The 27,768-nt window shown below is 36.3% G+C and overlaps 1 protein-coding gene across 1 annotated transcript in view; it reads right to left on the bottom strand.

The window, feature by feature from the left end:
- Positions 1-11,609: 11,609 nt before the first annotated feature.
- The window catches only part of LOC146146465 (uncharacterized), a 199,750-nt gene continuing 183,591 nt past the window's right edge, over positions 11,610-27,768 (bottom strand). The window contains exons 7-8 of the mRNA XM_083390771.1: positions 12,405-12,484; positions 11,610-11,777 (exon numbers count right to left, since the gene is read on the bottom strand). Coding sequence (XP_083246897.1) covers positions 11,610-11,777; positions 12,405-12,484 — 248 coding nt within the window. The remainder of the gene's footprint in view (positions 11,778-12,404; positions 12,485-27,768) is intronic.

Here is a 27,768-nt window from a genome sequence, read left to right as displayed (position 1 = left end):
ATTTCCGCTTTAGACAGTGAGTTAAACCCTGACAAAAACGCCACCGCTCATAACAAGCAAAACGTAGCAGGTCTCGCTAACCGATTTTGCGATGTCGTATATTATGTCAAAACAACCGTTATGTCTCCTGTAATGTCGTCAGAATTGATTGTACTTCAAGCTAATGCGTGCTTTTTCCTGTATTCAAATGATGAAGGACGAAGGTTAGTGCCAATCTACTTCTAACTTATTATCAGCCATAGCATAAGCGCAGAAGGAGCGAGCGAAGCAAGGGCGAATTTTTTGGGGCTATAACGATATTAAATACTGAAGAGACTTGTGCGAGAGTAGTCGGCGTTATTGAACGAGGATTTTGATGTGTTTGGCGTTTAAAAGCTTTTGTTCAGAATATTACGTTTATTTATCGATTTGAGTGACCAAACGTCTCAGCATATTAAACAGTAGGAATTGTGACGCTAGACGAAGCACTGAGTTATACGGCGTTTAAAATTTAGGAAATAGGTTAACACTTGTCTATTTTAGCCTCGGTAATTGGCTTGACGCATCTTTTATCACAGAAGATTTTCCACTAAACACAAATTTCTCATCAGCTTAAGCATGATCTAGTTTAGCGTGACCTGGTATTTTTTTTTTCAGCGCCGCTTCGGTTTATTAATAGGTGCGAACGAACACTTTCGCAGATGGTACTTCTCCCCATGTAATTCAGGAAAGTCGCGCATACTGTTAGGGAACCACGATTGTGCTACTAGCGGTGTACATTGCGCTAGCTGTAAAATAGTGTTCACAGTAGTGAAGTTGCAAACTAATTGCACGGCGAATTCCAGGGCGTTTTGACGCCCTGCAAGAAATCCAGGGCGTCAAAAAACGCTCTGCACACCCACGTTCGGCGCCTATGGTTTTATGTCTTTTATTTCACGGCCGCAAAAGGTTCGCACTAAACATCAATGTAGCTCGTCACTTTACAGTTATATTTTTAAAAGTAGGCAATAGACAAATTAAAACAAAAGTCAATTTGTTATCAGCGAGTTTTCTTTTCTTTAGCACTTTTTATGAGCTGGCAGTATTTTAGAAATGTTTTCCGGCAGTTTTTTAACCATTTTTCTTCTGTTTATCTGGACTCCGGCCATAAGACCGAGATAAGAAATAATACTAGGCCTGATAGTCGTATAGGAATAAGTCATAAACAGTAGGAATAAAACCTAAATGGCCAGAATCAGGCCTAAACAACACTTTACCTAACCCCACCCCTTAGTACATCACTAACTCCCCTAATAATTTTAACACTAACCCATTTTTTAAATCCCACTTATTATTACACAACAATAACCCCAAACAGGACCATCAATCCGGTGCCAAAACAGCGGCGCTCTAACGGCACTTTACTCACTGTTTTCAAATGACTTGACAAGACTTGAGTGTTTTCGGTAAAATGACTTGACCTGACCTGACCTGACCTGACCTGACATTAGGTCAAATGACTTGGGTTAACGGCGCCGGTCAAACTAGGGCATCAAAAACGTCGACACCAAAAATGGCCGATGCCAGACCGACGGCCCCTAATCGTCCATTACCCCATCCCTTCAGTTTTAGGCTTTTTTATTTTTTTATTTTGGCCATTTAGGCCTTATTCTGATGAATTTAGGTCTTATTCAGACGATTAAATCTTATGCTGTACTATATTACTGCGTATTTGGCTGTAATATGTCGTTGGTCTAAACCAGGGGTGTCCAACAAGCGGCACGTGTGCCAATGTGGCACGCGACATAATAAAAAATAGCACACCAGCCCCCCTAAAATACTTAATTTGTGATTCAGCAAATTGTCAAAACATAGTTTTTTTTATACATTAAATTGTCATTGTTTATTCACAATATAAAACAATCGCGGCAATCACGACAACTAACAATTACTTTTAATACTATAACGTTATATTGTAGTGGAGGCTAGCATTCACTTAACTATAAAGTTTGATGTGAAGAAAGCAAATCAGCTCACCGACGGACACTTAGATGCAGTAATGCGCACTGCTAACTATACACGTTTTATTATTTGTAAAACAATGCTTTTGGTATTAGAAAAAAGTAATTACCAAATTTGGCACGAGAAAAAGTTATAAGATAAAAATTGGCACGACGGCGTGTTTAAGTTGGACACCCCTGGTCTAAATACTATGCTTTTATAGATTTTTCTGATTTAGGCATTGTTGCTTTTTAGGTCTTATTGTGTGTTCCCGTTTATCCATCATATTTCCAAGCTAAAGATACTGCTCTTCAAACGGCGTTCAACATATTTTGGTTTACCAAAGTTAGCTTTTTAACCTGAAAACGTTTAGTTAAAAAAAAAACTGTGGTATGTAAAATAATTTAAAGATGCGTGGTTAGAAAATGAAAATTTTAAACAATGGCCTAGAGGAGGTACTGTGAATAATAAGAGTAGTTATTCGGTGTACTAAGCTTATCAATGTATATATGAAGCCAGTGATGACGAATAAATGACGTAGTTATTCCAATTATTTACAATAGAAAGGTGACAAGCGACAAATATTAGATAATATAATAAACATGTATTCAAGGTTTATTCTGCAAAATCTAGCTTATTTTATTGTAACCTAGGCTTTTCAATAAGTTTGCGCTACATTGGGTGACTTTATGAATTGCAGAACTAGATTAATTGTGTGTCCATTTGCATTATGCCAATAATACTTGTATGTGGGAATATCAAGACAACAAAGTTTCACTTTTTAACTTTGTGTGTAGGTTAGTCGTAAAAAAGTTGTAATGGGAATTAACATAAGTCGGTTCTATTAATGGTGATTAAGGAAATATATTGTTTGCGCATTATATTTCTATGTTTTGTTGCTAACATTCCACATTTATATTTTGTAACCTCCTAGAGACGATTGTAATTCTACATTCACAGCCGTATTCATCACCACCACTTATAAACGAAGAATATAATTTAACTTTAAGGTTTAGATATTTGTGTTTTAATGTTGACGAGCTGTTAAAGTTTATTCGGATTATTGCTGATTCACTCTAAAGTATTTTGACATTTGTTTTTAATATCAACGCAAATAATATCCCGGATGTTATTAACATGAATTCGCAATATTTTTCTTCAAGTTGTTTCGTCCCATCAATGGACCTACTGTTACGTCATAATCGCACAATGTACATTTTGTCCGAGGTAAACAAACGTCACAAAACGACCCGAATTGAGTCGAAACCGTGTTTTTTTTAGTTGTGCATATTTTTGTGTTAATCGAGACATTTTTGGTAAATTTGGTAAAAAAATTGTCTAGAAAGTGCGGCGCTAAGCCGAAAAATAAATTTTACTAACAAAGAAACATTTATTTTACAAACGCCGAAAACAATAAAGTTTGTTTCAAGTGTTTTGTGTTTTTATCTAAACTTTCGCATTTCTTGTCTCTAACATTTACTTTTTACATCTTTCCTATTTTTTTATATATTTTCGCCGCTAGTGTGCGCTGTTTGCTGCGTTGGAAAAATGTTCAAGGTCAAAACTGTTTGACCTTGATGATACAGACGACCTTGACTATGATTAAACATTTCTATGTTGTTGTGCTTTATTTGTTGTTGTTACTCACGTCAAGTCCAAGTTCTCTCAGTTTCGATCTGATCACCTCCTTGCCTTCCTCAGTGATGTCACAATCACTGATCCCTAACTCCTCGATGTTTGGGAGGACGCGAGAAAGCTCAAGTGCTCCTTCGTCGCCGATGCGGTTAGACCTCAGAACCAGCAACTTGATCTGAAACAACAAATTGACGAGTTCAGGTTTAAAATGTGAGCCACAAAGTTTTTTTTTAGACGGTCTATTTATTTAGTGAGATGGTTCACTACAGCTGACACTTCGTTGGTGAATTAGTCGAAACAAAACATATGAACAATCAAGGGCATTGGTACGTTGGAGGTAAAGTAGCAAATATAATAAAATGCCCAACATTTTTTGTCAGATTTGTATTTGGCAAAGCTGCACTTTGAAATATTATCTGCATACTGAAGGTGCAATAACTACAATTATAAACGTAGCATTAAAAGTGTAGGTACAGTTTAAAATCATTACCAACGTATCAAAGGTGCAGAAGCAAAAAGTGAATGTATACAATCTTGGATAAAAATTAGCAATATTATCCTGCCAAATTATAAATGGAATAAGCTATTTACCCGGCTAACAAAGTAGTTTAAGTTAATGTTCAATTACTAATAGATGTATGCATAGCCGCCGAACGTGGGTGTGCAGAGCGTTTTCAGACGCCCTGGATTTTTGGTAGGGCCTCAAAACTCCCTGGAACTTGACGAAGTTTACATTCGCGATGTGCAAATTCCACCTCTGAAAAACTATAACAAATACGCCGCCAGTTGCACCGTTAGGGTTCACTAAATAATGTGTGAAAGTTACAGGGTGAGAAGTGTTCGTTGTCACCTGCAGATATAAAGTGCCGAGCTCGCAAAACAAAGCCCACCGATGTAAACCATCCGGCTGCAAACGTTTTACAAACTGGTCATGAAGCGACGTTCGTCATATTTTTAGGTATTTTAACCACGTAAATGAATTTTAACGCTATACCTGAAAATTTAAACAACCAAACTTTAACAACTTGGTATATCCTTCTTATTTCAATTATAACCATTTTTATTTGTAAAAAAAAATGATTTGCAATTTATTACGGGCCTGTCGAGACATTTTAGGGTTTGGCACGCGTTTAGAAAAAATATTGTCGAGCTATGAGTTAGGTGAAGCTCATAGGATGATAAGAATTCTGTCTTTGGGGTAAAATGTGCACCAACCCATCAACTGAGCCTGAAATATTTACAACGTGTGACGTAACAATTCCTAAATCTTAAACCACGCTTTCAGGCGCTTAATCCGAAAGAGAACGTTAATCCAAATCATAAGATTTCAATCGCAACCAACATAAAACAAATTTTCATTCAGTTATTTAAATATAACGCAACGATGAGGCTTATTGTAATAAAAAATTACAAGCAGTTAAACAAAATATACGGGTTTGCTACAAAATTCGCGTTTACTTCACTCACCAGGTATTCAGGTATTCTACAAATTTGTCAGCAAGTACAACTTAAACGCCATTATAATTGAGTATTGTTTATAAATATTCGTGTAATAATTATTACATTGTTCACCGACCGGCAGCGCTTCGACCAGTGGTTTCCAACCTGGGTGCTGTATCTAACGCTCAAGGGTGCCGCGAGATATTTTAATCATTTTGTTTCTAGTTTTGTTTTTTATTTAGCTTTTTTAATATTTTTTTAAATGTTTCCTACAGTTTGTACAGAAGCCGCCGTTCATTGTTAAGCGCGTATTTGCAATTTATCACAACTAATTCGCGAGAAACAACGCATTATTTTAATGAATTCCAGTTTGCGTTTTGTTCGTCATACTGATAATTAAGTATTTTGAAGCGATAAAAAACGCCCTGAAATTGTAAAAGTTTGGTGCCTATGGGTGCATGTGTACTCGAGCAAGCTGGGCAAATAGCTACTTTCTATTTTTATGTTAATTACTTTCCGCTAATTTATAAATGCACATGTTTTTAATTTCACGAACTTGCTTGTTTGGCTACTGCACCTCTGACTGCTGATCGAGAAACCAACTTTAAAAACAACCTACTTTGCAATCTTTGTTCTTGATGGCGTCGGTGAGTGGACTGATGTCTGTGATGCCACAACCGTACAACCACAACTTCTCCAACTTGTGAACAATCTCCGACAAACTTTTCACTCCGGCGTTTTGGATTTGGTTGGCGGTGAGGTCAAGCTCCTTCAACTAATTCATAGAAACATAACGTCGTGAGTTTGAAGATTATTTTCAATGTTTCGTTGAAATAAATTATTTTGTACAAAAAGCGATTGTTTAAACAATGACGCGATGTTTGTCGCAAATTTGCTCACACCCTACTTTCGATTTGGTTTTATCCAAAACTTTAAAACGGAACAAAATCTCAAGTAATTTTGGACGAAAATATACCTGAAGCTGATGAAAGCTCCTTTAACTAATTCATAGAAACATAACGTTGTGAGTTTGAAATTATTTGTTACAAAACAAGTATATTTTCGCAACAGTCCCAAATTGTTTGAAGTTCCTTAATTCATGGAATTAAAACTTGTGAATTTTTTGATAAGGATTAAAACCATCACAATTTTGTGTGATTGAAAATGTTTAATTGAAAAGATTGTTAAATTCCTTATAAATAAGAATGCTAGGTGTATTGTACATTCGACAAAGCGGCACACTGCGCGATGAATGCAGTTCACAACAGCGCAGCACAATCACACCAGCAAGTATGGCGTGCATGTAGTTGTGTCTACAGTTGAGTTTCCCAGCAGCCGCGTTAAACTAAGTAGCTATCGACTGTATTGAGATTAGCTGAGTCAGCAAGACAGACGGGGAAATAAAGTATAGAATAACGATTTTAAACAGAGGTTCATTCTAAACACGCTCAATAAACAAGTTAAATAACAAAAACAGATGCCCGCTCTTTAAAATAGCGCAACTAGCGGTTAAATTAAGGGTTTTCTCTAAAGTATTTTAATGGATGGATGGCATCGAAGGTAGAAAGTAAATGGGTTGGTCGAGTAATGTTTAATGACAGGTAATGTTTGAAGGGCCGTACATATGTTGTATAATGACGCATAACAGTTTGTATGACTCACCGAAATCACATAAATATTTAATTTGCTTTAAAAGATCGAATATCATGTTTATTGTGTTTTAGACATTTAGCAAAAGTATAAATATTAGGACTACAAACATATATTGCGTTATTTCCTAACATTATAATCACGTACTAGGAATGGCATGGGTATAAAAAAATTATGCTAATAAAAGTAAAGCTTATATTCATTTTATTTTGAAGGTATTATTAAATGTGGCACAATTAAGAAAGCTTTCCTACATTATACACAGTTGATAAGGCCTGTTTTGGTTTTGTTTATTGCAACATCACAGTAATCCACTTAGACAAACTACTAGTAAGGGTGCCGCGAACAGTTTACATGACTGGTTCTGTAAGCCAATAAATGTCGGGACCGCCGGTCTACGTATCAGCAAGCGTGTGCCGACTACGTTACGCATTGTTCGGCCGTGCACCCAAGAGATGTCGAGATCTGCCTTACTTTCCGGACGGGCGTATCAGCAAGCGTGTGCTTACGTATTGTTCAGGTTGCATGCTTCTGCCATGTTTTACTAAGTAAGTACAAAATGTTTCGCGCTTATAGCGAATTAATTCAGTGCTAGTATTGTCACACAATATTTTGTCAATACGTCACATACTTGTCCTGATTTGAGTGGCGACCCTGCTATAAGTAACCGCTTGAGGTATGGCGCTGAAATCATTAGGTCACAAAATGTAACGTAATACATGTTTTTCTGTAAATTACTTGTATTTCTGTAAATGTCTAATCGGTTTTTATCACCCATCCGTGGCATAACGGCCCTATTCAATATTCAAGTTACAAACTAGAAATTATAATTAAACTAGATAAAGATGGGGAGGCTTACAGCAAGCGATTTTAATTACACATTTTCTTTGTGTCCATAAGCTAGCGCAGCGTAAAATCACAGAACTCCATAAATCCAATTTCTGTCAAGTATATCGAGTTAACGTTTTTTTCACGCTTTGCGCTATTCGGGGGTGGCTGATATTTGCAATTTGTATTCCTATAACGATATAGCGATCTTTATTGTTATTAACTTTAGTAACCTCCAGTTGTTGTGTGCTTATAGTTTTGATAAATTCAAAGTAGAACCGTTGAACTGGGTCGCAAATTAACGCAGGAACCCCTATATTAACTGGATCGGCACCGATACAACCCTAGTAAAATCATCTTGATAAATGCAAATGATTCAGTAGTTGACGAATATTTATTGTGTGCTGGCATCAACATCCTATCTTTCTAATGTAGACGTTTTATCAATTTAACCCAAGTAATCAGATATTTGTTCGCGACCGCTTTGTTGCCATATTCTTGATTGTATTTAAACTCGATTACAGTCGCAAGTTACAACTGAAAAATTCTAGAGTTCAACCGGGAACAGAAAGATTTTGAGATTATTTGTTTTATGCCTCATGATTTGTGACGTCATAAATTCTCTTGCCCCATACAAAAATATTGATCGGCCAATGCTAACTCACTCAGCCTATAAACATTGTTGCTCACTAAAATAATATTTGCGCAGTAAAGATTTTCTTAGAGGGAACATTGCTGATAATAACATGAACCCACTTTACCTTGTGAGGCATTTTCCCGATTCCTTCGCAAATGTGTTCGAAACCTTGACTTGTCAGGTCGCAGCTGATCAGATTCAACCCCTCGATTGGTTTGTCGACATGCTGGAGCATCCGCCCCAAAGCGTGGCATGAACTTGTCCCGATGGGTTGGTCGCTAAAACGAGCCTCCACAGGGAAGTGCTTTGCGAAAGACTGGATCACTGCTTCATTGCATTCTTGCAAATCAACAATCATTCCAATTTCTAAACAGTTTTCAACAAATATTAAAAATGCAACAAAAATACTATTGTAGGTTGAACCAGCAATCGGCATTATGACGTCACAAGTGTGAATTGTTCTAACAATGGTTGTTTAATGCAGTTAGTTCCAAACCTTTTTAGACAAACGAATTAAGATAAAAATATGTTCACGACCGGCAAAAAATCACAATTAAGTAAACGAGATAGTACTTGCGTAACATATTGCATTACTTATGCCATGTAAGCGTCAATCAATTAAAACAGAAACACAGAATATCGATGTTAGAAACAATATTAAACTATTGAAAATCTTGTATTCATCCAACAACAACGAACTTTACCATCAGCCAAGCGCATGAATGCCGAAGTTATTCACAAAATCATGTTATTCACTGGAATTGTGGCGACTGTTGTACCGCACTAGTACATCTTTGTGTTTTTTTGTATTTATTTCTGCCACAGACAAGCTTTTTTTTGGATGCGGGACGTGTTATGGTTCCTGTTTGTGTTTATTTACAGCCTGTATCTGTTACTTGGAAATTACAGCGTTAAAAACCTAAAATGATCACATTTAAAAAATGAGCGTTTCCAAGAATTTGTGTTTGAAGCATTGGTTAACTGAGGAACATTAAATACAACTGAATTGGTTTTTATGGGTTTAATTCGCTTTTTCTCTTCAAAAAAAGTAAATGGTTCCTTGCATCTTAAATAATTAAAACCGTAACTAATAAGTTTACGTGGAAGATCGTCATGATTACACGAAGATATTTGTTTAATGCTAGGCTATTCGCTAATTGATGTACAGTTTATCTTTTTACCGCCATATAAGCTTGTTTAAATAAATCAAATACATCTTCTAAATGTGTTTTTTTTTAATCGCGTTTACAACTAAACCTTCTAGCACCTAAAATGCTCATGCGTGTTTTACTGCTACATGTTTGAACAGGTAAAACCGAAAATAAGAAGAACACCAACGTCGAAATGAAAGATAATTCGGAATAAGAACAAAATTAGAGTAATACCTAATAGTCGTAATAACGCCTAAACAATAAAACTGTCCGAATAAGACCTAAATGGCCAGAATCAGGCCTATAGAACACCTTGCTTAACCCCAAACCCCACCCCAATCACTATCCTAGTAATTTCAACCCTATCCCAATTTTTTAGCTCCACCCATTACCCCCCACTATCCCCAAACAGGGGCAAAAAATCCGGTGCCAAAACAGCGGCGCCCAAACGGTGCTATTCAAACTAGGGCGCCCAAACGTAGTCACCAAAACGACCAATACCAGACCGTCGTGTATCGATCGTCCCATACTATCTCCATACCGGTTTAGGGGTTATTTTGCACATTTAGTCCATATTTCAATTTAGAACAGGGGTCGGCAACCTTTTTCTAGTCGCGGGCCAAAACCAACCTCAGAAAGATCTCTGCGGGTCGCACAAAATGATAACTAAGAATTCTGTTATTAAAATGTTAGAACAACTGTGAATCAGGCGGGCCTCGGATGTTTTTGCGCTTAAAAACGTGTTTAAAAACTTTTAAGGATCCAGGAAAGTGTTGACGCGAAGCGCAAAAAAAAGTGTTTGTTTGAATTAAAATCCGAGTCTACACGTCGTCATCCATACTACTAATAAAAAGTATATTAATAGAACTACATTGAGGAAACGCGATAATATTAATAGTTAATGTATTTCAGTGCTCGTTAAGCTTTTATGCCAGGGCGCATCTGGCGAGCGAAGTGAGCGAGATTTTTTTTGGTATACCGGCATTTCTTTAAAATTGCTTGCAAGTTTTGATTACTTCGAAAATGAAATATTAAAACAAATGTTAAAAAATATATGTCAAACATTTGTGAACACATTTTCCGTTTGTCCGCGACGCACTTGGCACCCTTTGACGGCGCAACGGTAAAGAAGCGCTGATCTGGTTGAAAAGACAGCATCAAAACATAAACAAATTAGATGGAAAAAGATCATTTGCGCGAAGCGCAAAAAGTTTTCGCACTTACGTAGTTAAAGTAGTTATATAAAACTAGTGCCTAGTTTGTCAAAGAGGTGGCGGGCCGAATGAATAACATTGGCGGGCCGATCCCACCCGCGGGCCGTAGGTTGCCGACCCTTGATTTAGAACAGGGGTCGGCAACCTTTTTCTAGTCGCGGGCCAAAACCAACCTCAGAAAGGTCTCTGCGGGCCGCACAAAATGTTAAGTAAGAATTATGTTATTGGAATGTTAAAACTACCGTGGCGGCCCTCGGATCTTTTTTGCGCCTAAAACGTGTTTAATTACTTTTAAGGAGGCAGTAATAAAGTATTGGCGCAAAACGCGAATAAAATATGTTTGTTTGGTTTAAAATCCGAGTCCACACATCGTCATCCATACTACTAATGAAAAGTGCAATAAAACTACTTTGAAGAAACGCGATAACATTAGTTAATCTAGTTGAGTGTTTGTCAACCTTTTGAAGTTCGGGCACACCTGGCGAGCAACGCGAGTGCGATTTTATTTTGGCATAACGCCATTTCTTGCAAGTTTGCATTAGCCTACATAGCCGACAATAAAAAATAATAAAAAAATATATGTCCAATATTTGTGAATACGTTTTCCGTTTATCCGCGACGCACTTGGCAGCCTTCCACGGCACAACGGTAAAAAAGCGCTGATCTTTTCGCATTTACGTAGTTAAAATAGTTAAAAAGTATTTGAAATGGAATCGTGCCTAGTTTGTCAAAAAGGCGGCGGGCCGGATGAATTTCATCGGCGGGCCGAACCCCTGATTTAGAACATATTCAGACGATTTAGATCTTATTTTGTAAGTGTTTTTGGCTTTAATATGTCATTGGTCTTCATACTATGATATTTTAAATTATTCCGCTTTAGATATTGCAGCCTTGTAGGTCTTATTATGTGTTCCCAAATGTTGTCAACTTACCTGTGGGCATTTGCTTGAATTGATCGAATAAGTGTTTGTAAAACATCGTAGCCTTTTCTGTAAATATATAAAACCACATTTCACGAACATTTTTTCTCTTAATAGCTTTCACTTTTAGCACAGTTTTAAGTCACATATAAAACTAAAATAGACATTGTAGCATTTAATTGTTTCCAAATGAAGGATAATCTGAATCATTGCCAGGTGTAAGTTCATCAAATGGTCGCTTACCTTTATTTGTTGGTTTCTGCGGATTGTCCGTTCTGCTTTGGTCGACATAGAGTTGGTTTGGTTGATTGACAGGTGATGTAGCTGCTTGTTGCTCGGCAACCTGCATACAAATATAGCTGGTGAACAAACAGAACAATTCTTCATATAAATGCGTAGCAAGTGAAGCATGGGCACAGAGTTCCTCAGGTTGAGAGGGGTGTTTGTCATATATTTACAATGGTGATCACAGCGCTGGGGTGAAAAGAATGTTGTTTGATTACAATTAGGTGATTGTCGTCAATTGCAAAAATCTTACATTTGATATTTAAATGCGAAATATTGCTCAGAATTCAAGTTTAAGATTTATTTTAGAATGAAAATGTTGTGACTCAAATTTGACTTGGACTTGGGTAACTAAGACTTATACTTGATATTTGTTAAGAAAGACTTGACTTGGACTTAAGTGGTTTTGCTAATGACTTGAATGAGACTTAAAGTCATTTTAAATATATTTGTTCACAACACTTGATGTTTGCGCTCCAAAACGCTGTTTTAAGTGGCTCTTTTCCCTAACCTTCAAACATTATTGGAATGCATTTTTAATAAAATAGTTTGCCAAGTGGGTAATTTAAACAAAACTTTTCAGCAAAAAATGAAAAGAACTTAGCAAAACAAACCTAGCATAATTATGCCAATAAAATTTATTTGTTATAATATTCAGTTTGTTTGTAAACATCAACTGCAATACTTGTAGTGTGGATGGTGCGCCATCAAGTGGTTGCGGAGTTGCCAAGTGCGTCGATGAACTAGTTGATGGTTCTGACGTTCCTAGGTAAAACATAACATTTTGTGTTTGAACAAACTATTCTCTCGACATTATATTAATTTTGTGCAAATATAACTAATTCTACTGTAGGACAAAAATAACAAAAAAAAAATAATTTCTTAACTAGAGCGACATTTGGAATTCTTATTCCAGTTCTATGCTGACTTTTTACAGAGTTAAGCAGGTAATACTTTAACGTACCTATTTGTGCAAGCTATAGTCAGCAATATTGTAGTGGTTCACATTTAGCACTAAATAGTACATATTAGATCAGGGGGTCAAACATGTAGCCATCGATACCATTTGGTGCGACCTGCAAAAAACTAAAATTTTCGACAAGCACAAAAACTGTTTTATACCTTGTGCGCAAATAAAACCGTCTCAGTTTAAGGTTTGTAGCGATAAGCCCGTAAAATATTAACACACTGATAAACCCATTTGGCGTTTTTTTATCACTATATGGCATTTTTGTGTTATTTTCGGTGCAATAAGATTTATTCATGATTTATGATGTAACTTTATCACTTTGTATTTATAAAGATGCTGCTAAAACGTTATTATGTATATCTACAAGAAGCGCATTGCTGCTACGCCCGGCAAATAGAAAAAATACAAAACGTATATATTTTTTTCTTGTTATACTTTTTTTTGGCTTAGCCTATTGAGCATACACTGTATAAAGATTTATTATTCACTTTGGAGGCTAACGTAATAAAACTTGCAAGAAATTCCTAAAAAATACCGGTATAAAAAACAAACTCACACTGGTTTGGCTTGTTAGGTTCACCAACACGTCACAAAGGTAAGGAAGTACTGCTGTTAACTACACATAGTGTGGGTAGAACAAATATATTGAACATACAACGTTTTTTAGTTTATTTGAAGTGTCTCCCTGCATACTCAAATTATCTTGTGCGGCCCTTAGTAAGACTTGTGTTTGACATCAGCCTTGGATGGAATATAGATTAGTATTATAGTTTATTAAACTAAAAAAAAACTACATTTTAAGTTGGCAGAAAAGCTAAAATTCCCACATTAGGTTAAAATCATTTTGAGCCAAAATCTTTACAAAATGCACTTAAATGGATCGTAACGGTTATGTTGCCACATATGTGTTGGCTTGTTGCTAACTAGTTCATAGTTTATCATTACTTTTCATAATGAGCGCACCACAAATGAAATGACAATTGTTAAGGGCATTTTCAAATGGTTATTTGTCTTTTTAATTTGCAAAAAAACATTAATTTTATCTAGGTTTTACATATCATCGAAATAACAACTGATTTTCATTTAAGCCGGTCGTCAAATCACCATAAATAACCCGTAACAAGTGTCTGATGATTTTCATACAACAACACGTTTTTAAATCAATGTATTCGTAGTAGAACAAAATTTTGTTAAAATTTCAGTTCTAAATTTGATAATCGCCTACTAATAATAATGAATGGAGAATGATCAGCCTCTGTTTATCTTTCATATTACTTTTAAACATATAATTTGTTTTATATCATTTTATGTGGGGTTTATCTTTCCAAAAGGAGGGTTAAGTTGTACAACAATTTGTGGTTATACTTAATCCCTATACACACCGCAGTCGTCATCGTGTCGTAAGCGCATTATGACGCGCTTACGTATGCCAATGCACACCGCGCAGGACATAAGGAGAGAAGCAAATTTTAGCGGCTCTCCCAACGCGATAAGTGCTTGCTACGACGGCCCGATCAAGTAGGATTCATTTTAGTTTTGTTTCTTTTGGCGAAAGACACATTGGGATAAATGTTCTACAAATAATAAGCCGCAATCGTTTGTCATAAAGCAGCTTCATATACAGTTTCTCGACTCGCTCCTCTCTGAGCCTGCATAGCTCAGTTGGTTGAGCGACGGTCCCGGCTTGACCAGAGGTCGTGAGTTCGAACCTCACTGCAGGCTAGTTGTTTTTTTGCAGTCTATTTGATTCATGTGATGCTCATTACAATTACATATTCATACATGTTGATATTGTTAACTGTTGGAACCATATCAATGAGAATTATAGTGCAGTGATGCTAGAAAAATCAGGCATCAGCTGTATAAATTCCAATACATTTGGTACTGTTTTCTGGCAATGGACAACTATTCAAATTGACTGCATTTGTTGACTTATCATGACATTTACATGTTTGTCTTGTACACACAAAATTGAATATTAGCATATTTACAGATATTTCAAAGTAGAAGCTCTGTATATTAAGCATATTTAGTCTTGGCATTGACAACTTTGACTGTGAAAAACTTTTCAATATTTTAGTCTGTTATAGTGAGTTCTTGTTTAAACGGAAAAATGCTGTTTAGGGGTTATGGGTGGTAGATTTAAATTTTACCAGGAAAACAAATTCTTGAAATATCGCCAAAACTCAAGGCTATTAATTTACAACAATAAATAAAAAATGCTAGCTGAAGCATAAAGTTCAAACCTACTTGTAATTTTCTTTTTTCTTGGTTCTCCATCACTGGAGGATTCATCGGATTCTCGAACATTGAAGTTATCTCCGAGTAGAAGCCCACATCCGAATCTCCTCACCATCGCCCAGTGAGGATGAGCGACCAGTTGCACGACAATCTGACTAAACTCATGTAAACTCATGCTCTCGCTAATATGGACAGCTGTGAAGAATTCTTGCCATAACTGATGTGAAAAATAAAACTTTTTGTCTCCATCAAGAAGTCTCTGGTTAAAGTGAGAATACCCAGGTACTGCGATTATAATATCCTGGACTATGACATCACTTAAACCTTGCTCAGCCATTTGTGAATAGGTCATAATGACAGTTGAATTCTTTGTAGCGTTGTAAGCAATTTGGGTAAGTTTAACTTTAATTAGGTTAATGTCGTGACCCTTGGAGTGTCTCAGGTGTTCAATTAAAACTGTAAAAATCTGAGTGATGTTACAAAGTTCGTTGAGATTATCTGTGCCCAAAGTAGCCAAAAGGATTAATTGAAGCATGATTGGGGTAAGACAAAGTTCAAGTAACACAGGTGCGAGTTTGGTGAAGCTTTCCCATATTCTCTGGGCTTCATTTTTAGCAAATGCAAAGAATAGTTTTTTCATGTTGTCTGGTGTAAACTCATGTACCAAAACAATTTCCTTGGGGCGAAGTAATTCATGGAGGGTAACGATAGAATGAGGTCTGGAAGTCAAAACTATAGAAATGCCAGGAAAGAATTTTCCGGTGCATAAATTTGCGATTACCTCTTCAACTAACATTGGAGTATCATACGAAGCATTTCTAGGATTCACATTATTAAGTGACCAAGTTGCTTGATCGTAACCATCAAGTATGATACCAAATTTTTCTGGGGACTCCATCATTGCTGCAAATATGGCGTTTCGTTTTCTTTCGCTTAACAATGGGTACGCATGATCAACCACAACCTGCCTTAAAGTGACTTTTTCTGACCCATAGTGCATGTTCATGCACAACAGGAGAATCCACGTTATGCAAGAGGTGTTTGACAGTCGTCTGGCAATGGTTGATTTCCCAGAACCAGGAGCCCCAACTAAAGCTGTGTAGTGACAAGGTACTACAATATCATGCCATCGCTCATAACTGACCTCTTTTGAGCCGGAATCGACATACCTTTGTTTTGTGGAAGGCTTATATTTTTCAGTTTTACCGGCTCCACCTCGATAAAAGTTTTCCTCTGTCCTTAGAACTGGATGAACACAGGGAAAGTTTTCCTGCTCGTAGTTTAGCCCGAGTGAAACAACTTCTTGCTGTGCTCTCTTGAGATCTTCCTTTACAGTTTCCAGCGAAATATCTTCAGTCGTTGAATCTAAAACAGAGTTTATTTGTGAAATAGGTGAAACAAGTAAAACGATAGATTCAATAAATTCTGCTTGTCTTTGGGACAAATTAAGCCTGTTAATTTGGGTTAATGTTCGAGTTTTATACTCCGAGAAATTATTGCCACCTAGCTTTAGTTGCCTTAAACATTAACTTATCTTATTGGACTCAAGAAAAACAAAGTACTATCATTAGCTTTTGGTGAAGTGTTACCCCGAATAAATTAGTTATTTGTGAGAGGTAACACACAATAAGTATAATCAGCCCAGCAGTATCTTGTTTTTGCCGCTATACTTTGGTTTGCTATGGTATGTTTCAGACCGATTTTAGTCCGAAACTTTATAGAAAAAGTGATATGTAGGTGCATATAACAAAAAAAAAAGTGACACAAATTAGTTAATATGCATTTGATTTTGATTTTTTCCCAGATCCTTTTGGCCGTAAAATAAGGTTGATACCCAACAATGTCACTTACTTTCACAATCGAAAGTTACTTCGCCATCGCTTTTGTTTTCAGTCGCAATAAACTTTACATATTAACATTTGTTAAAGGTTGTTTGAATATACCTTTTTGTCCGGTTGTACTTTGGAAAGCTTAAGGTAATTTTAAGACACGTTTTAAACAGTTTATAAATGTGGTGTAAGATTGTAACTGTGCATTTTAAATCATTTTAGATATACAACCAGCTGCTTAAATTAATTGGTTTTAAATACAAATTATAGGAGAGTTTAAACAAAGGTAAGATTAAACTATATTCAAATTTATTTGACCGGTTATACTAAGTTACTTAAATAATCGCTAAACATGCTTGTATAATAATTGATTAGTATCAGAAAGTACATTTTTGGTAAGTTGACAAAGTTAAAGTTATATTAATTTCGTACCCAAATCTTCATTTAATGGTTGAAGTTCATGCTCTTCGGATGCCTCCGCGTCTTTTCCTGTAAGTATTCAAACATTCGCGTCAATATCAATGAGTTTTACAACAATGGGCGCTTTGCTGTAGTCCAGTTCTATGTGGTATTTACGAACATTTTTAGGGCGTTTGTTGTATGAACCACAGTCGATAAAAAATCATAACTTTGTAGACATGGTTATCTAACCAGGAATGTTGCCCCGAAAACGTTGATACAACACCACTCTACGTGTTCAGCACCTTAGGGTCCTTATTAATGTTTTAAATAACTAAATCCCAGAATGATAAGAATTGCAATCCATCTTATATAAGTGAGGTTTATATTCAGTCCCATTAACTGATAATGATGCAAGTTTGTATAACATTTATATTAAGATGATATGGATTTACTCGACCTATTTGACTTTGAAATTCATTTATCTAAACAGGGGTGCCCAACCTTTTAGCTGTTGACGGCCGCATCGACAGTCTTTATTTATCTCACGGCCGCCAGTATATTTTTGGGGGATGACGTCATAAAGTTAAGTCATAACGTGACGTCATAGAACAATTATGTTTAAACATACTTGTGTTGATTAACGATCGCGTGCAAAAAAATAGAACTGAAATATAGTCTAATCGCGCGAAGCGCGGAAAAAAATTGTTTATTAGGTTTTTGAATAACACGTGACGCAGCTGAGCGGCTGATCTTCGAAAAGGCGCGCATTCAGTTCCAGGGTGGTACAGTGGCGTAGCCAGCGGTAACTTTTTTTTTGGGGGGGGAGGGGGGGGCAAAGAGTTGGAACTCTTTTGTTTAGCTTTTACCAGTGTATTAACTGCCGTAACGAACAAAAATAACAATGTTAACAAACCATTTCGAGCAGCAACTGACTGAGTGTTAACGCACTACTCAAAAACCACTCTAAGAGCGAAAACTGACTAAAAGTAGTAAAACTATATTAAAGTATAGCAAACGTAATAATAACTTCATCGTTTGTGGCGTAACAGTGCATGACAATTGAATTGTGCCTGTGATCGACTGTTGTGGTACTGCACATAACGCTACAAAATAAATTTTTAAGAGAAAAATATTTATAAATTTTAGGGGGGTCATATGGGGTGGTACCAAGTTCGTTAACCTGGGACCCCGGACATAATGCCTGTGGTTTATGATTTAATCTTCTTTAATTTTTGTTATTAACGAGGCTCAATAACATCTTATTCGTTTAAACAAGGCTTTCTATAACTACGCTCAACCTGTGCCACAGTTTTGCCTTAATTCCATTCACAACTCGCATAACACATGTCTGCTCAGCCGTTAATTATGTATCATCAATACCTATTTTATCTTAAAGTGACATCAGATTGTTGTACACAAATTGTATATTGTTTTTTTGTTTGCATTCATCAATCAATTATACGAACTTGTTTTAGGGCAGATTGATCTAATTAACTGCTGTCCCTAAGATCGTAAAAAATTATAATCTGCATTTAGCATATCAACCATTAACGCATGCCAGTACGGTCACGGCCGCCAACACACGCTTATTAAAATACGTATTAACGGCCGCACAATTATTCATCGACGGCCGCAGGTTGGACACCGTTGATCTAAATCCATCGATTTTCTCAATTTGTCTTCAAGCGTGGTTAATAATCCGCGCTAATGTACAGCCTACTCGTGTTAGTCAGGGCAGATCCAAAGTACGAGGCCATGGCACCTCAAACGTTGGCTATTTGCCTTCCCCGAGGATCCGCACGAGGTTAAGATAAGAACATCGAAAATACCCCGTATAAGTCTATTTTCTAATTAATTTTATTTGGGGTCATCCTAAAAATGACAGCATCATAGTCTATGGTCGTTGGTTGCATTTCTAAATACGAAAGTTATTCGGTAATCCTGCCTCAACGATTAACAAGTGCGCATAATGCTAACGTCAGTATGACAGAATGCTGGCGACTTGGAGACTATGTCGGCCGAAGAATTAGCCAGAAAATGGTGCAAAAAAAATTTGAGTAAAAAAAAAAAATTGCAAAAAAATATTTTTTCGAAAACTTTTTTTTTTAATTTTTTTTCTAACATCAAATTTACAAAATACCTTGTGGTTGTTTCCACACATATTTAATCACATCTATTTTTGAACAGCGGAAATATGCAATAACATAACACACTACAATTGGCAGAAATTAATTTTGTTGTGTCATTTTGAAAAAAGTTACGGTAGTGTAAGGCCTATAGACTGTTTATTATTTTAAAAAGTACACACTTTTGATCATAGAATTGTTACGTGTTGGCAGTTTTACTTTGAATTGGCAAGTACTTCTATATTGAGTTAAATTCTCCATTCCTGTTAAATGTACAGGTATAATATTCGCACCGGCATATCAAGGATGTACCAGGCTATGCTTCTCCCCCTAAGGCCTAAAGTATATTCTTGGTTGTTTAATTACGCAAATGCAAAAAATTTTCGCGCTTTCGCGAGACCTTTTGCAAGGTTTATGTGTCTTTGTTTTCAACAAATCTATCCCAAAGGTAATATGCATACTATGGGGCATGTTCTAATGTGACTGTGACAATTTCTATTGAATTTTATTATAAATATCATTATTTTGAGCAATATAAATTGGAAATTTATCCAAAGAATATTTTTTCGTGCTTTTCAATCTGGTTTTGAGCAGCAGGTTTTCACACAGGTTTGCCTGAAAACAGCTTATCTATGTAAAACACTTTTAAAGCAAGAAAAGCAGACATGTACGTACACCCCTAGGCCCAAGGTTGTACCTTCACATGACCCTTATGTATTTGTTAATGACTTAATGCCACAAAAAATTTTGCGCCTTCGGCGCAGCGTTTTGTTGTCTAATTTACTTATAATAGCCTTGTTTATCGCCAAAACATGGCAAGGTTCAAACATTCCTTTGGCGAACACATCATTTAAGGGGCGCGACCAAAAACCGAAGAATTTTCGCCAAAAATGCTTGTCACCAGAAAGCTGGCAAGATTCTGCCAGCCTGGCTAAGGTATTGTGAAACATAGTATATATACAACTCACTGTTAATCATATTTTGGTTTGTTAACTTAACTTACGTAAAATTTAACAAATTTGATTAAAACTCCGCTTATGCGGTTAAAAATGTTGTTCTTACTTTTAGGAACTTTTCGTCTTCGAACAAACCATACCCCCACACCAACTGCCGCCAGTATCACAACAAATGCCGAAACACCGATGACCAACCCCCAAAGTGGAGATTTTTCTATAAGTAAAAATATAAGATGAAGGAATAATGATGTAGATTGGTTCGTGAAATTAATCTAGGCTTGATATTACCATGAAACTATTTTTAACCAAGTTAATGTTGACAAATATATGACAGTTGTAGTAAGGTTATAACCATTTGTTAATTTAGGACAATAATATGACCATTTGTAATGTACAACAGCAATAATGACATAGTAATAAATGAATAAGTTTAAATTTTAATTATTTTTGTGGTTAAGATACACAAGATATGTGACATATGTCGTGTTGAAATGGGAATTAGCTCAGTTGGTGGGTCCAGACTGTTGGCCCCTTGACATGGAGTTGTATGTACGAACAAGATGCAGCAGGCAAGGAGGCTATGGTTGGTTTTTGAATTAGCTCACCAGTGTAGCTCAGTTGGTAGTGCGAAGGTCCCGGTATGACCGAGGTCGTGAGTTCGAACCTCACCACAGGTTAGTTTTACTAATGGGGTGTAGCAGGCAGCGGTGCTATGGTTGTTTCTCAACTCGCACCTCTCTGAGCCTGCATAGCTCAGTTGGTAGTGCGAAGGTCCCGGTATGACCGAGGTCGTGAGTTCGAACCTCACCACAGGTTAGTTTTACTAATGGGGTGTAGCAGGCAGCGGTGCTATGGTTGTTTCTCAACTCGCACCTCTCTGAGCCTGCATAGCTCAGTTGGTAGAGCGAAGGTCCCGGTATGACCGAGGTCGTGAGTTCGAACCTCACCACAGGTTAGTTTTACTAATGGGGTGTAGCAGGCAGCGGTGCTATGGTTGTTTCTCAACTCGCACCTCTCTGAGCCTGTGTAGCTCAGTTGGTAGAGCGATGGTCCCGGCTTGACCGAGGTCGTGAGTTCGAACCTCACCACAGGCGTTTGTTGTTTTTCTCTCCTGTCTTGCTTGCACAACACTCTTATTAGGCCAACTAATTTCGGTAATGACCTTTCCGAAGATTTTGCTTTGAGGAGTTATGTTTAATACTATTCAGTAAGTTAGGAAAAAACATAAATATATCTGATAAGTTTAGCTTAAACTTAAGAAACATTCGACATACAATACCTTGTGTTTTTGCATCTGTGAATTTTTCAACTTTGAATTTTTTTTCTTCGCTAAACGAACTTTGGCCAAATTCGTTGCAAATTTTCACTTTTACGTCGTACCAAACAACATTATTGGTTTTGGAAATCTGTAAAAGTAGAATTACAATTGGAGGGGCTTGACCCGTAATTATTTTTGTCACATCTGTGAAATGATATATTTTTTTTATTGGTAACAATATGTTTTAAAAAAAATTAATATTTGACATATTTAGTGATGTTAAGAACGTTTGAAGTATAAATATTTTGGTTTATAGAAATGACAGGTGTCTACCTCTAGTTTATCAAACCAATGGATATAATAAACGTATTTATAAGATTTAAACACTTTAAACAAATGTGGAATCAGAAGAAAAATTTAAGGAGGTTTTTTGATTAAATGATTTGGAGCAAGATTTAAACAAAACACTTGACATTAAATTTTTCCAACGACTGTTTCGTTAACTGTTCAATACAGTTCACTATGGCAGACAACATGACCGCCCATTTGTCCTGGCTACATTTTACTTTCCTAAAAAGAAAATTTCAAAATGAGAAAAATAAATAAAACTTGTTACTTACCGAGACTGAAGTGTATGTAGCATTCGAATGTGTCTCATTGTGCATAAACCATCCTGGACTTTGCACTTCTGTTGTGTTGTGCCTATATCGATATGCAACCGTATATACAACCTTCGTTGATCCATAGTACTTAGATGGGTAGGCCTAAAAAGAGAGAGTATCCGTTACATGTGAAGCAATACAATACTGATGTTACTATTGATGCTTGATTGAAATATCACACAGACAAGTAATAAACATACAAACCAACTGCCAACCATTCTTGTGTCTAACTAAGCGAAGAGTCATTTCATAATAATTATTAACATCTCAAACAAACAAATCATTTCAAGATTTATGTTTCACGCCGCATGTTTTATTTGCGAAACAACCAAATGAAATCTTTTTCTATGAAATAACTCTTAATAGAATGTTAAAAATATAAAATTTTATATTTAACCAAATTCAAATTAAACTTCCCTAATTGTAACTATTGAAACAAGGCCCAATTTTTATGTTAACAGAAACAATTGTCATTTACAGGATTATATTATCTAAAACACAAAATTAATTCCGTTGTCTAAATGTGTGCAGCCCACAACCTAGCATAGGGAGGGTTTTAGTAAGGCCTTAAAGGGGCTTTATATAAATAATTTTTATTGGTTGATGTTCCAGTACTACAAAAAGTGAACACTTACATCCCAGTTGACCAAAAGTTTTCCATCTTCTTGCTTCACGGTGACGTTATTTGGTGCTTTATATGGGGCTGTAACCAAAAACATGGTAAAATAGTTGACATAAGGTAACATCCCTTACTTTATGATGTGGTGATTTTATATCAATTTTAGTCAGTTTGATTCGTTTTGTTAACATGTTTAGGGTGAATCTTTTGTATGATGGAATAAACATAGAAAAAATGGGTGTTTCCCGTACGTCCTACAGAACCTATTTAACTAACACAGATTTTCATGTAGGCAATGTAAGACCAGTAAAAAGTAACTTACAGCCCCTTCTGTCATGTTGTGACCTTTGCAAGGGTTAAATCCGCAATACACATGTGATAAGGCTATACGAGGCTATACGATATATCGCAGTTGTTCTCTTATCGTGTTGTTATTCGTTACTTTATAAAAGAAAGTTTTATGAATCAAAATTATACAAAAATAATTTCGTACGATGTGTAATCCTTTCTCCTTCTAAAACTGTTCTTAAATCGTCGATTTAGTGCAATATCATGCAACTTGAACAAAAATTATACACTAACTGTACAATGTGAAAGGGTTGGTTTCGTTTTTAGTTTAAAAAATGTACAAATACCTCCTTCCTTTGTTCTTCGTGGTTCGCTTGTTTCACTCGCATTGCTCGTTCCATATTTATTGATGGAATATACTCGGTAAACGTATTCGTTGTATGGAAGCAAGTTTGAAGCATAACAAGGCTTGTTGACGTCACAATCGAAAGTAAACCAACCATCCTCTTCATTCAAGCGACCTTCTACTTTATAGGCAATGATGTCACTTGACTGGTTCTTCCACGTCACAAGTTGTGACGTATTTGTTGATGATACGACGTCAACATTGAACGGAGGAGAGGGAAGGTCTATAATGGGTAAATATTTTTTTAAAAGAAGAAAAACTGCCATTTTTGGCATTGAAAAGAGACTTTTTTAATGAAAGCCTCAGTTTCAACTGATATACTTAAACGCTTTTAGTGTTGTGATGTCACCAGTGCCATATTGTTACCACATTGTAGACAATATGGCAAAACATAAAACAAATGAAATTATACAGTAGGTTTATTCATTTTAACCCGAAGGATTTTTATATTCCTAGCCCAAAGGTATGACATGCTCAGTTAGAAATTTGTAGGTCGCATTTAGAGAATGTTCAGCATTGGAGCACCATATGGTACTTTTGTTCACATTTGTTTGGTATTTGTATTTTCCTGCGTAGGTTGCATCTCTTAACAAATGAACCAAACTTACCTACTACAACTACATTTGTTAAGGCACAATCTTCATCAAACTTGGTGATGACACAACATTTGTAGGCACCAGCTTTATCATCTCCCATATTTCCCAACTGTGGAAAGGTAACTAAAATCTTAATTTGCCAATAACATAACTGGTAACCAAAATTTTTCATAATTTTAAATCCATTCGCATAACCCAGCAACAACAATTGTAGAAAAGTGAAACGAAATATCTTTTCTAATTCAAAATGGGCGTTTTGTTTGATCCTCATATTCAATAATAAAAAATGTATTGTTGTAATTTTGCTCTGTAAATTTACTTTATCTTACCTGGAGAATACCTTTCACAAAACCCGAAAGGTTTCTTGTATTTCCACCAATGCTTTGAGTCCAATTCCAACTGATTTCCAACCGTTTATCACGAGTTTCGTTGCATTTCAAAGTTGTGTTCTTCCCTCTCAACACTTCAACTGTTTTGTTTGCTGCTACAACCTTAGTAGGTTCTGGAATGAAAGAAATAGATCACGATTGAACAACTGCATAAATGCCCATCAGCATAAAGATCCAACACATAGCCATAATATTTCGTCCACCCTTAGGTGTGGATGTCCCATACTTTTATTAAATTTTGAAACTGATCTGATGTCAGTGACGTCACTTAAAACATGCAAACTAATCTTATTATTTGTAGGAAAGATTTGCTTTATTGATTAAGAAGTTTAGTGATTGTAGCAACAACAACAACAACATATTTATTAAGTTAAGTTAAATTTGATTGTTAATGTACAACTTTCTGACAAAATGATGTTTTTTAATGAAGAAAACAATGTGTTTATGTGCAAACCGTGGCCGAATTGCCACTAGCAATTTCGACAGTTACTACCACTTACTGTACACTACTTTAAACAAAATTATATTAGAGGGCTTGACAACATAAAACATTATATTAACTCGATTTAGGAAAATCCAAAACTTGAATGAATTATTAAGAAAACAGATTTGTAACATTTTGCTGCATTCTTTAATTGACAAATGATCTTTAGGTTTTACAATTGAACAAACTACTTTACCATAAACCATTAGTGGTCTAGTCATGTTTACAATTCCCTTGTCATTGGAAGCCTGGACAGTATAATTTCCAGCATGGGATGGAGATATATTTTGAATGTAAAGATGTCCAATAGTAAATGATCCAAGAAATGAGAAGCTAAACATCAAATCACAACAACATGAAGTAAGCTTTAAGAATCAGAAAAGGCCACAAAACTGCAGATTGTACTTAACTACTACAAATGCCTCCCATAGTAAAGTTTGAAAAATGCCTCCCATAGTAAAGTTTGGAAAATGGCTGAAAGAACACATTTTACGGCCATATGTTGCTATCGTATGAAAATATATATGGTTTTAAACATGTTTACAGATATTGGCCTCATGCTTTATGTGGAAGAATAACAAAAATAATAATACTTTAACATGCAGAGGTAATCTATAACATGGCATAGCATAAAAATAATAAAAAATGAGCAGATTTTATCAAGAACCTCTCTTTTGTAGTTTGTTACATACCAGATATTTTTACATACAGATAACCCTGATATAGTTGACTAATATCTGTTTTACATTACTTTAATCAATAAATGTTTGACAGTGCAACCAGTGACTTCATATTAGTAAAATCACCAAAACGTACTTAGCGGTGTTGTTAGTTTCCAAATCATTCTGCCACCAATTGAAATGAGGTACTGGGTAGCCTTCAACAGTAAATTGGATTTCAACATCAGAATCGACAAACGCAATCATCGCTTCAACTGGGGTTTTTGAAACCAATCCTCCATTCATTGATTTGTTGTGGCTATGAACAAATAACAACACAAAATAAACCCTATGCCGGCATTGTTTGGGTAGTCATTTTACTGATTGTAAATCTGTTTAAACATGGAGTTGTAGGCCACTTTCAAAATTTGTGATTTTTTAGTGGACTTTAATGTATTTGTTGTTATATCTATTTACAGCAAAGCACTGCTGAGTAATGGTGCTCTCAACCTGCGATGGATGTACCACCAGGGGCGTATCCAGAAATCCAAAAAGGGGGGGGTTCCGAATTTTCAACTTCGGGAATTCCCCGTTTTTCCGTCTGACGTTAATGACGTCATAAAATAGTGACAGATATGACGTCATAAAACAGCGATGGTAATGACGTCATAAAACAGCGATTGTAATGACGTCCTAAATAATAAAAATCGTCAGAAACAGCCAATTAACGTCCAGCAAAAGCAAACTTTTAGACGCAAAACGCACACGTGCGTCGCCGACAATCCTGCCAGGCGCCAGCTGCGAAACCGCTTAGTGTGCAATCGTTAACTTCAGGCGAAAAACGAAAACAAGTCCGTGAAATATATGTGATCGATTTTGGTAGATCCATTTACGGGACTACGCTAAATTAAAAGCACGTCTTTCGCCACCTGCAATACTAAACGAAGATCGCTTTTCCCCGGTGTTATTTCATTAGCGCGACGTCTGCAAAAACGCCACTTCAACAGTTAATCTAGTTCAGTGTTTTTAACCTTTTAAACTAGGTGTAGACCTGGCGAGCTATGCGAGCGCGAGTTTTTTTGGGGAAAAACGGCATTTTAAAAAATTTCTTGCAAGTTTTTATTACATTGTCGAAAATAAAAATAAAAGAAATGTTAAAAAATATGTGTCCAATATTTTTGAATACGTTTTCCGTTTGTCTGCGACGCACTTGGCAGCCTTCCACGGCGCAAGGATAGAGAAGCGCTAATCTATTTCAAAGACAGCACGAAAACGTAAAAAGATCATTCGCGCGAAGCGCGAAAAATTTTAGCACTTAAGTAGTTAAAATAGTCAAAAAGTATTTAAAATGGACTCGTGTATAGTTTGTCAAAGAAGCAGCGGGCCCGATGAATTACAGCGACCGCTTGATTGATTGTTATTAATTGTCGAACACACACTTGTTGATCAGCCAACCCGAACGAATAACGAAAGGCGAAAGAGAAAAAATATCCTGCGTTTACGGTCGACTAAACAAGAAACGAAAAGTGTTTTGCGTTTGATTTTGGTTTCTCATTAGAAAGACGTGTGACCCAATTACACTGAAAAAAAAACACGCAGCTTCGGACGGTGAGGTAAACCCTGACAAAAACGAACAAAAAACGTTAATGTCACTTCCGAAAAGGGGGGGGGTCCGAGCCGAAACACCCAGTTGAAACTATAGAAGGCGGACAATCAACACTGTTAACAACACAGAGCTGTCAACCGCACAACACGTTAACTGAGAAGAAGTCTCATTTACAAGCGGACAGCGGCCTAAGTAGCCACAGACAATCGAACTGCTGACCGCCGAGATAATCGCGGAACAGCACATTTAGCATTTACACTTTGGTGCGAGTAGACAATAAATCTGGGGCATAAGCCGTTACAGCGTAAATTGCACAATATACACAAAATCTCTTAGTCGGTAAATAGCCGTGCGCTACACCCCAATCTATTTATTCCGCAAACTATTTATTATTTCTGAGGGTTGCTGCAATCTATTTATTATTTCTGAGGGGTGCCGCAATCTATTTATTATTCCCGAAGGGTGCCGCAATCTATTTATTATTCCCGAAGGGTGCCGCAATCTATTTATTATTTCTGAGGGTTGCTGCAATCTATTTATTATTTCTGAGGGTTGCCG

The sequence above is a fragment of the Ascidiella aspersa genome, chromosome 5, assembly GCF_963924565.1.
Source record: "Ascidiella aspersa chromosome 5, kaAscAspe10.2, whole genome shotgun sequence".
NCBI classification, from domain to species: Eukaryota; Metazoa; Chordata; class Ascidiacea; order Phlebobranchia; family Ascidiidae; genus Ascidiella; species Ascidiella aspersa.
This window is presented reverse-complemented; position numbering and strand designations above follow the sequence as displayed.